This window comes from Bubalus bubalis, chromosome 14 (genome assembly GCF_019923935.1).
Source record: "Bubalus bubalis isolate 160015118507 breed Murrah chromosome 14, NDDB_SH_1, whole genome shotgun sequence".
NCBI classification, from domain to species: Eukaryota; Metazoa; Chordata; class Mammalia; order Artiodactyla; family Bovidae; genus Bubalus; species Bubalus bubalis.
Window position 1 is genome coordinate 19,102,487 of NC_059170.1, and position 11,055 is coordinate 19,113,541.

The window sequence follows — 11,055 nt, forward strand, 5'->3', positions numbered from 1 at the left end:
GATGGCATGTAATGTGTGCACACGCACAGGTACAGCTGTGCGTAGGTCCAGTGTACAGGCACACCTCATTTTATTGCACTTCGCTTTATTGTGCTTTGCAGATATTGCATTTTTTACCAGCTGAATCTCTGTAGCAACCCTGAGTTCTCAGATGATGGTTAGCATTTTTTAGCAATAAAGTATAGTTTTAAACTTTTTTTTTTTGTCCCTGTCATGCAGCAAGTGGGACCTTAGTTCCCAACCCAGGGATGGAAACTTCACCCCCTGCAGTGGGATCCCTGAGTTTTAACCACTGGACCCCCAGGGAAGTCCCAGCAATAAAGTATTTTAAAATTAAGATATGTATTTTTTTAGAGATACTGCTATTGCACACAATAGACTACAATGTAGTATAAACATAAGTTCTGTATGAAGTGGGAAGCCAAAAAATTTGTGTGATTCACTTTATTGAGATATTTGCTTCATTACAGTGGTCTGTAATACATGGTCCGAACTCATAATTTCTCTGAGGCATGTCTGTATATGTTGAGCCATATGAAATGTGAAATTGCCAATATTCGGTGGTTTTTTTACTTACAGAAATGTAATCTAATACAAACGTAGGCATGGAGGGAAATATATATATATAAAAATATAGAGCCAAATTTTTACGCCCATGTTCAAGCAGCATTATTCACAGTAGCCAAAAGGCAGAAACAATTCAAGTGTCTATCAGTGGGTGAGTAGATAAACAATATGGTATGTACATGCAATGGAATATTATTCGGCCTTTAAAAAGAAGGAAGTTCTGTCACACATGGTCTAACATTAGTGAACCTTGAGGATATTATGCTAGGTGAAATATGCCAGTCATAAAAAGACGAAGACTGTATGATTCCACTTACATGAGATACCTGCGGCTGCTGCTAAGTCACTTCAGTCGTGTCCGACTCTGTGCGACCCCATAGAAGGCAGCCCACCAGGCTCTCCCGTCCCTGGGATTCTCCAGGCAAGAACACCAGAGTGGGTTGCCATTTCCTTCTCCAATGCATGAAAGTGAAAAGTGAAAGTGAAGTCGCTCAGTTGTGTCCGACTCTGTGCGACCCCGTAGACTGCAGCCTACCAGGCTCCTCCGTCCATGGGATTTTCCAGGCAAGAGTACTGGAGTGGGGTGCCATTGCCTTCTCCGCATGAGATACCTAGAGTAGTCAAATTCATAGAAAGTAGAGTGGTAGGGGAACTTCCCTGCTGGTCCAGCGGCTAAGATGCTGCATTCCCAATACACGGGGCCTGGGTTCGATCCCTGGTCAGGGAACTAGATCCCACATGCCACAACTAAGATCTGGTGCAGCCTAAAAAATTAAAAACAAGAAAAAAAGAAAGTAGAGTGATGGCTATCAGGGGCTGGGAGAGAGAGAGGAAGGTACTAAGCCTTTTATAGGGACAGAATTTCAGTTGTGGAAGATGGAAAAAGTTCTGGCAATGGATGGTGGTGATAGTTGCATACCTGTGTGGGTGAACCACTGAACTGCACACTTAAAAATAGTTAAGATGAGGGACTTCTCTGGGAGTTCAGTGGCTAAGACTCCAGCTCCCAATGCAGAGGCCCTGGGTTTGATCCCTGGTCAGGGAACTAGATCCCACATGCCACAACTAAAACCCCAGTGCAGTCAAATAAATTTTAAAAAGTACATTTAAAAAAGCATTTAAGATGGTAAACTTTATGTTAATTAAAAATGATTTTTAAAAAGAGCCAAAAATATGTATCATCAGGTCGATATGTACACCACCAAGGGATAAACCACAGAAACTCAACACCACCGAAATATGTCTGCTCCCCTCCCAATTGTGCTTCTCTGACCCAGATAAGGCCCCTGCTCCCCCCTCAACAGATCCAACAGAGATAAGGCCCTAATGAAGGCCCTGCCACCCTGGCTACCCCTACAGCTTATTACCCTCCCGTGGTCTGGCTCTGCTTACTCACCCCCCACCCATCACTCAGCCTCCCACCTCCAGGGGAGGGCCTCCTTTTATTTTTTTGGCTGCACAGCATGGCACACGGGATCTTAGTCCTGCAACTAAGGATCAAACCTGTGTTCTGTGGACACAGAGGAACCTGTGTCTGGTCTGGGCATGACCACAGACCAGTTGAAGCAAGTGCAGCCAGCACTGAACAGGGTCATGAGACACGGCCTGAGTCTCCCGCTGTCGCGGCCATCCTCTCACTGGACCTTGTCCCTCCACAGAAAGGTGGTTGTGCGCCGCTGCAACCACTCCTGCCCGACCTGCCTCCCCAGTGAGCTGCCAGACTCCTTTTCTCCAGCACAAGGCCTCTCACCCTGCTCTGAGGGCTCTGGGACTTCGGCCCTTGATGGTGGCAGAAAACAGAAACTTGCCTCCAGACCTGTGTGCCTCCGAACACGTGCCCTGAGCCTCTCAAACAACTTTCTCATAACGATTAAAATTTTTTCAATTTTATTTATTTTTGGCTGTGCTGGGTCTTCATTGCTTTGCGTGGGCCTTCTCTAGTTGCGGTGAGCAGGGGCTACTCTAATTGCGGTGCTCCGGCTTCTCGTTGTGCTCCTGCTGTGGAGCGATGGCTCTAAGCACACGGGCTTCAGTAGGTGCAACCCACAGGCTCGGTAGTTACTGCTTGCGGGCTCTAGAGTGCAGGCTCAGTAGTTAATGGCTCACAGGCTTAGTTGCTCCATGGCATGTGGAATCTTCCGGAACAGGGATCAAACCCATGTCCCCTACATGGGCAGGCAGATTCTTATTCACTGAGCCACCAGAGAAGCCCATAATCATTTAATATCCAGCCCCTGAGGAGGGTTAGGGTTAGAGTTAGGGTCTGGCCCCACCAGGTCAAGAGCTTTCCCGGAGTTAAGCTTGTTGGAAACAGCCATCTGAACAGAATTTTTCTGGAGTGGGACAGCATTTTTTACCGGGACTCTGGAAGGTCAGGGTTTGGAGGAAACTGCTAGGAGCCTGGCGGGGAAGGAGCAGGTGATGCTGGGGTGGGGCTGAGAGGGGTGGGGAAGGAGAGTGTGCTGAGGGCCTGCCTTTCTCTGGGCAGGCGAGTCCCAACAGCAGGCAGACAGGTGAGGCTGACCCAACAGGTTCCTGAGGCCGGGGGCAAAGGGGTGGAGCATGGCTCTGACATAGGGTGACAACAGGCCTGGGGCCCTGCCACACAGGGCAGGCGGGGCGGCAGGCAGGCCTGCTGGGATCTTCTTCCTGCCGTGGCCAGCCCAGGGTGCAGGCCATGGAGCCTGCTGGAGGGTGAGAGGAGCCGGTGGGCGGGCGCGTGTTCGGAGGCCCGGGGCCTGGAGGCCTGGTGCCCAAAGCATGGCGGGGCCCCTGAGGAGCCGGGTGGACGAGCTGAAGCGACCCTGGTGGCGGGAGAGCTCCCCACTGGTGCTGCAGCACAGCGAGGCAGCCCGGCTGGCAGCCGACGCCCTCCTGGAGCGGGGCGAGGATGCCTACCTGCGGGTCATCTCCGAGGAGCGGGAGCTGCCCTTCCTGAGTGCCCTGGACATGGAGTACATGACCAGCCATGCACGCGGGGGCCCGGAGCTCAGCGAGGCCCAGGGACCCGAGGCCTTGGGGCCTGACCGCCTCAGCTTGCACTCCGAAGTCACCTCGGGCACTTACTTCCCCCTGGCCTCCGACACAGACCCTCCGGACCTGGACTTGGGTTGGCCCGAGGTGCCACATGCCACGGGCTTCAGCCCTACGCAGGCTGTGGTCCACTTCCAGCGGGACAAAGCCAAGAGCATCAAGGACCTTCTGCGTTTCCTCTTCAGCCAGGCCCGCACGGTAAGGGCCCCATCTCTTCAGACACCCATTTCACAGATGTGGAAACTGAGGCCCAGGGAGGGAAAGGGACCAGCACGCAAGGCCACCCAGCAGCTTGGGGCAGCACTGGGACAAGAACCTCTGTGCCCTATCAGATCACAAGCTCCTAGAGGTTTTATTTACCTTGGTAATCCCTTGGCGGGCTTCCCTGGTGGCTCAGATGGTAAAGAATCTGCCTGCAATGTGGGAGACCTGGGTTCAATCCCTGATTTTTGAGGATCCCCTGGAGGAGGGAAAGGCAACCCACTCCAATATTCTTGCCTGGGAAATCCCATGGGCAGAGGGGCCTGATGGGGTACAGTCCATGGGGTCGCAAAAGAGTCAGACATGACTGAGCGACGAAGCACAGCACAGCACAATCCCTTGGCACTCGGGGACATTATGGATAAGCTTAGAACAGGGGATGGGCCTCAGAGATACCACAAACACCCAGAAAACAGGTGCAAAGGGGTGCTCATTGCAGAGAGGAATCCTCTCTCTTCTGGGGGAGAGGGTCCATGGCTTCCATCAGATTTTCAGAAAGATCTATGATCCTAAGACAAAGAGCCCCAACCTCGGTGAGCATCTGAGCCACCCCCTTGACTTACAGAGGAGCAAACTGAGGCCAGGGAGGGGATGGTACTCACTCAGGGAGGTCCAGTCCATTGGTGAAATGGAGCCAGGGCTCAGGTAGAGGAAAGAGGTCTAGACTCAGGCCCCAAGACCGAGGCACAGCCCTGACGTATGGCCCCAACCACTCCTGGCCCCTTGTGTACCGTGTCTCCCCTGGCCTGAATCAGGGGAAGGGGCACTGGAGCCTGGGCTTCCACTTGGCCTTGAGGGTTGGGCTTTTAGCGCTGCACCCAAAGGAAGGAGGAGAGGAGGCTGCTGGGCTCAGGGATGGGGAGCAGGGGCTCAGGAGAAAGGGAAACGGGGGAGGGCAGGCAGGGGTGCTAGTGCTGGGAAGGCTGTAGTCACAGACTTGCACAGCCTCATTCCTGGAGCCCAGACCACTGACTCAGGAGGCAGGGGGATGAATCAGATGACCCCAGGCAGGGTTTGAGGCAGGTTAGCCCCAGTGCCCTGGCCAGGGGAGCAGCCTGCAGGGAACCCACTACAGATGTTAGGAGCCAGGATGCTGAGACCTACCGGGACCTCCAGAGCCTCCCTGACAAGTCTCCCTATGCCCCAGGCAGGGGCGGGCAGGGCCTGATTGGCAGCGGGAATGGGGTTATTAGTGAGTGCCTGCTGTCATCACTTCTGCCCCTTTGATCTTTCTTGCTTGTCCTCCCCCTACCCCCCATCACTATTCCTGGCCAGACCTGTGCCATGGACCAGGGCATCCCTCAATGCTTTGGTTCCTCGCATCTAGACCCTCTGCCTCTGAGCCAGGAGCCAGGCTTCCACTCTGGGCTGTCACTGATTCTCGGTGACCTTAGGAAGTGCTTCCTCTCCCTGTGGCCCAAGGTCCTTGTTTATTAAGGAAGCAGCAGGAAAGGATCATTTATTGAGCTTCAGTTGCGTGTTGAGGCTTTTCACGTTTGATTCTCCATAACTCAGAGAGGTAGCTATCTTTATCTCCATTTAACAGATGAGGAAGTCGAGGCACCCAGAGGTGTAGGACCTCACCCAAGGCTGTGTCACTAGGAAGTGGCAGAGTGCAGGTTTGAACCCAGTTCTGTCTGGCTCCAGAACTGGAGTGCTTAGCTCTGCACCTGCTGCCTTTCAACCTGGAGAACTGGGAGGGGAGGTTCTCACAGCAGACAGTGAGCAGAAAACTTGGTCCCAGTTGGTATGGGTGGAAAAGGTCACAGCAACCTCTGCAGCTTCACAGAGGAACAGATGGGTCTGGCAAAGGGGACCGAAGACCCCAGTCACTGCCTGTAGCTCTGATCCATGACAAGGGAGCCTCAGAGTCACAGAGTGACAGCTGGAGTTAGGGGGCGGGTAGTGTGAGGTGCTGGCCTGGGAACTGGGGGCTGGTTTCTGCTTCTGACTCTTTCCCTCTCTGGGCATCATTCCTCACTTATGTAGAGGAGACCTTCAGACTAGTGCAGCTGATCCACGGACCTCTGAGAATCTGACAACAGATAAACAAATTGTCCTTAGATAAATGCAAACAAAAACTTTCAAACATTCAATAAAAATCATTAAAAAAAAAAACCCACAAACCTTTCAAACAGCCTTCTGGGCTTCAAGACAGTGAAACCTCCCTCTTTCTAAGTCAAAACCCCCCAGGCTGGGTCACCACTAAGAGCCCTCCCAGTTCAGATGGTCTCACAGGCTCTGGTCTCCTGCTTTTCAGTCCAGTGCCTGTTTCCTGGGATCTAGCCCCTGCCCCCGGGCAGGGCTGAGCTCCCCCTCCCTCCCCAGGTGGTGGCTGTCGTGATGGACATATTCACTGACATGGAGCTTCTGTGTGACCTCATGGAGGCCTCGGGCCGGCGCGGTGTCCCGGTCTACCTGCTCCTGGCCCAGCAGCACCTGAGGCACTTCCTGGAGATGTGCTACAAGATGGACCTCAACGGAGGGCACCTGCGGGTCAGCGAGGGATGGAGCAGGAGCTGGGGCATGGGGTGGGCTGGTCCATGAGCACTGGGAGTCAATGGGAGGGGGGCCGGCTTCTCTTAGCTCTTTCCTGTCAGAGACTCCATGGGAGTTAGACAGGGCTTGAGCCCCGATCTCTCAAGGTCACCCGCAACCCCCTTCCCTCCTTGGCTCAGAACATGCGTGTACGGAGCACATGCGGGGACACATATTGCAGCAAGGCAGGCCGCCGCTTCACGGGGCAGGCCCTAGAGAAGTTTGTCATTATCGACTGTGAGCAGGTGGTGGCGGGCAGCTACAGGTGAGTGAGTGGGATGGGGGTGCACCTGGGGCTGGGCCATGGGCTGCTGAGGCTGCCTGGGAGCTGGCAGCTTTGACTTGCCCTTCTTTCATCGTCATTTCCAACATGGACTGAGCGGCCGCCTAATGTCAGGCATGGTGCAGGCCCAGCGGCCAGTGTGGGGAGCAAGAGAGCCCCGGGCTGGGCCCTGGAGAAACTCACTCTGTGGAAGGATCACTTTAATGCTCCAGCACAGAAAATGTTGTTGTTGTTGTTTAGTTGCTAAGTTGTGTCCGATTCTTTGCGACCCCATGGACTGTAGCCCGCCAGGCTGCTCTGTCCACAGGCTTCTCTAGGCAAGAATACTGGAGTGGGTTGCCATTTCCTTCTCTGGGGGAATCTTCCTGACCCAGGGATTGAACCCATGTCTCCTGTCTTGGCAGGCGGATTCTTTACTGCTGAGCCACCAGGGAAGCCTAGAAAATATTGGTGTTGGCCAAAAAGTTTCATTCAGGCTTTCCTGTACCATCCTATGGAAAAAGCTGAATGAACTTTCTGGCCAACCAATAACTCTTGCACCTTGGAACTGGAGGGACTTCAGGAAACCTAGCCCTCGGTCCATTTTACAGATGGGGAAGTTGAGGCCGTGATGGGAAACCATGTGTCCAAGTCCACTAAGCCGAGCAGCACAGACTCTGAGTCAGAGCTCTGCCCTTCACTTGGGCCCTCATGGTGGTGGTGGTGGTGGTGGTTTTGTCTTCCTCCCCTCGTTGTGACTCCCGCCTGGTCCCAAGGGCCTGCACTTTGCCTCCTGACCCTGACTCTCTGCCCCTAGCTTCACCTGGCTTTGCAGCCAGGCCCACACAAGCATGGTGCTGCAGCTGAGGGGCCGCATTGTGGAAGACTTTGACCGGGAGTTTCGCTGTCTTTATGCCGAGTCCCGGCCGGTGGAGGGATTCTGCGGAGGTGAAGATCCCCTGTCCCCCAGGGCACCGTGCCCTCCCCCAGTGGCCTTGGCTTTTGGGCCAGGAGTCCCCAGCACCACATCCTCATCACCCTCCAGCACCAGCCTCAGCAGCATCAAACGCTCACCTCGCATGGGCCACTCGTACCTCGCTCTGCCAGGAGGTGGTGACCGCACTGAAATGGGTGTGGGGTCCTCATCCCCCGGCCCTACCCGCTGTGAGGCTGATGGCCAGCCCTCCCTGCAACGCCAGCTGTCAGACCCTAACCACGGCCCGCTGCTAGGGCCCTACAGGGCCAACCTGAGCAAGCTGGGGGCGTCCCCCTGGTGCCAGTCTTCCCCTGCCCTCAACCACAATAGCACCAGCCCCGTGACCCTGGGAGGGGGGTCACCCCTGCTTGCTTGCTCTCGCCCTCTCCTCCCCTTTCCTTGGAGTGTCTCAGCTCTTCCCCGATTACCAGAGAATGGGGTCTCAGGAAGCCAGGAGCCTAGGCCCTCACGGGGCCGCTGGGTACCCAGCACAGCCCTGGAGACACTGGAGGAGAACAAGGCATCTCTGAGTCAGAGCCATGGCCAGCTGGATCTCCTTGTTCCCTTCTCCAGAGCACGAGAAGCAGGAGGCCTTGATTTGGGGGTGGCCCGCAACTCAGGCTCTCTTTGGCCTGGTGAGCAGGCCCCAGAGGACAGGAGGTTGGCTCCAAATCAGAGATACAACCAACTGGATTTCCTGCCCCAGGCCCAGGGTGCCAGGGGAGCCCCTGAGTCAGGCTCACCCAAGGTTGGCAATTGGACCCCAGAGGACAAGAGGCTGTCCGCAAACCACAGCCATGGCCAACTGGACCTCCTGGTGCAGTCCCCCCAGCCTGGGGGCTCCAGAGTGCCCCCTGAAGCCAACTCTCCTGCCAGGGCTGGCAAGCAGGGTCCAGATGAACGACGGCAGACCCTGGGCCACAGCCAGCTGGACCTCATCACGAAGTTTGGTCCATTCCGGGGTGAGGGGCCTGGGCCCAGTGAACTCCCTAGGTTGAGCCCTGTTCGAAAAGCTGGAGTGGACTTGGGGGAGGAGAAGCGGCGGACGCTGGGCCATAGCCAGCTGGACCTCATCACCAAGTATCATCAGTTGCAGGGCGCCAGGCAGGGACCCGAGCCCAGCCTCTCCGGGGGCCCTGCGGGTGGCCAGCGCAACGGCAACAGCAATGGCCTGTCTGAGGATGAGAAACGGCGGACCCTGGGCCATAGCAAGCTGGACCTCATCACTAAGTACAACAAGTCCAAGTTCAACTTGCTCCGAAGCCGCTTTGAGACCTAGTTGTGCTCCCAGAAAGGGACATGTCTGTCTTCCACCTACTGTGACCAGATTTGTTCAGGTCCCAGACTCTGGGGAGGAAGCTCGGGTAGGAACTGTATGGGGAGAGGGATCTAGAAGCCCAGGTTAGACATTCCCGGGGCTCGGGATTCTTGTTCATATACGCACATGCGCACACATGGGAAAATGGAATTTACAGTTACCGGGCACTTGCCACTTGTCACTGTGCTGGGCCCTCCATACCGGTTACTTCTCATCATTCATCCTCACTCACAATACCCTACAAGATAGATTCTGGCAGGTATACAATTCTAGGACCATAGGTATCATCTTTCCTATAATATAAATATGGAAGCTGAGACCTAGTGAGTTTGATGACTTGCTTGGAATCAGGTTCAAGTAACTAACGGGGCTCAAATCTTTATTTCTTAAGATTGTGTTTTTGCACAGATGGGATACACAATATCAATAGTTCCCATGTCCTCATACACACAAAATCCATATATCATAGAGGTGCCCTGAATACCTGCACAGTGTACACTCCACACTGACAAGGTTCACACCCACAGACACGGTCCATGTGATAAACCAGAACGCTCAGGATTCTAGTTACAGTTACTCAATAAATGTCACTTGGCCAAATGAATCCAGGACACATTCAGTGCACACTGTAGACCCCTCAGGATCCACAGACTATAAATATGCACTTAAGCACACACACACACATACACACTCATGGGCAGGCATGTACCATCCAACAACTTTTTCTACCTAAAGCTGTGTATCCAGTCCTGTGCTGGACATGCAACAGGGTTCCCAGTCCCTGGAAAACAAGGATTCAGTGCATAAATCATTGGTGTTTCTAATAAAAGGCTAACCAGTGACAGAAGGTGGTAGAGAATGAAGGCCAGAGAGCGGCGGTGATGATGGAGTGGTGAGAAAAGTTTCTTAGAGGAGGCAGCCTTTGAGCCAAACCTTGAAGGGTGGGAAGGACTTGGATAGATGGAAGTGAGATTTAGAGGAATTCCTGGGAGAGGGAACCAGGTGAAGAGAGACCAGGGAGAGGGCTGAGGGAGTGGGTCTGAGATGAACTGCAGAGGATGGACAGGACACGGATACTCAGACTCGAACACACACACACACACAATCATCTTGCTTAGCGTCACCAGAAGTATAGGCTGTCAGACGTGGGTCCCTCTCCTGAGTTGCGGCCTGCCTGGGAGTGTATTGGTGATACAAATCAATAAAAGCAGACAAGCTCCGACCCAGAGGCTGCCTGGTGCATTCTGAGAAGGCCGAGTTACGACTATGCAGGTGAGGGGCAGGGGAAATGCACCCTTCGGGCATTTCCCTGGAGGAAAGTGGATTATGGCTGTAGGAGGGTGGGGGTGGCAGGGGCAGGGTAGGAAAGGGGTTCCAAGCTTCTCTCTGCTGTCACTGAGAGGGACATCCTGAGAGACCCTGGGGCTTTTGTTCAAAGTGTGGGCCAAGTTCATCCGTCCATCAGAGCGTGTCTCTTGACTGCCACCATCTGTGGGTGGGGTGGGACGGCGGCAGAAATTGGCCTGCTGAGTGTGATCAAGCCTGTGCAAAGGGCACAAGTGGAAGCCATCAGCCCCCAGACCCTTGCCCACTCTGGACGCCCCCCACCCCCGTCCCCGCCCCCCGACACTCTGCTTCATCCACCGTCCTTTCTCCAATACCTTCTTCAGTACGATGATTTCCTTTACTTCTCTGGCTGTGCCTCGTCCTCCAGCCTCTGGCACGTCTCACTTCTCCCTAATGGACACTTTCTCCATGAATGACCTCATCCACCCCAGGCTTCGGCCCCACATCTCAGCCCTTCAGTCTCCCCTGGGCTCCAGATTCGGCCTGGAAATCTGTCCCGTACCTTACTCTGTCCCTCACCTCCCCCACACCTCTTCCTCCCCAGGCTTAACTTCAATAAATATATCTCCAGCATCAACCCATCTTTTGCAAGACATCCTGGCTCCTCCATTCAGATACCTCACACCCAACCAGCACAAGTCTCTGTCAGTTGTTCCTCCTACAAAGCTCCCGATTGAATGAATGAATAAAGGAGTGAATGAGAAGCTTGCTGGAGGCGGGACCAGGAGCGGGTCTGGACCGGATCACTTACAA

The 11,055-nt window shown here is 54.3% G+C and overlaps 1 protein-coding gene and 1 long non-coding RNA gene across 2 annotated transcripts; one reads left to right on the forward strand and one right to left on the reverse strand.

Annotated features, from left to right (window-relative positions):
• The first annotated feature begins 3,014 nt into the window (after positions 1–3,014).
• On the forward strand, positions 3,015–9,666 carry FAM83C (family with sequence similarity 83 member C). Its single transcript, XM_006042566.4, has 4 exons — positions 3,015–3,798; positions 6,190–6,357; positions 6,540–6,664; positions 7,479–9,666. Exons 1-4 carry the CDS (start codon positions 3,328–3,330, stop codon positions 8,914–8,916), a joined length of 2,202 nt encoding a protein of 733 aa, XP_006042628.4. The 5' UTR covers positions 3,015–3,327; the 3' UTR covers positions 8,917–9,666.
• A 181-nt stretch (positions 9,667–9,847) lies between these two features.
• Positions 9,848–11,050, reverse strand: LOC123329178. The gene is made up of 3 exons (XR_006544422.2): positions 10,921–11,050; positions 10,617–10,692; positions 9,848–10,497 (listed from the first exon to the last, which is right to left on the reverse strand). It is a non-coding gene; the product is annotated as an uncharacterized LOC123329178 (long non-coding RNA).
• Positions 11,051–11,055: the final 5 nt, after the last annotated feature.

Coding starts and splice junctions, on each gene's coding strand:
- FAM83C (XM_006042566.4), top strand. CDS start 3,328: ATGGCGGGGCCCCTGAGGAGCCGGGTGGACGAGCTGAAGCGACCCTGG. Junction 6,358..6,539: donor TCAACGGAGGGCACCTGCGG/GTCAGCGAGGGA, acceptor TCCTTGGCTCAG/AACATGCGTGTACGGAGCAC. Junction 6,665..7,478: donor GTGGTGGCGGGCAGCTACAG/GTGAGTGAGTGG, acceptor CTCTGCCCCTAG/CTTCACCTGGCTTTGCAGCC.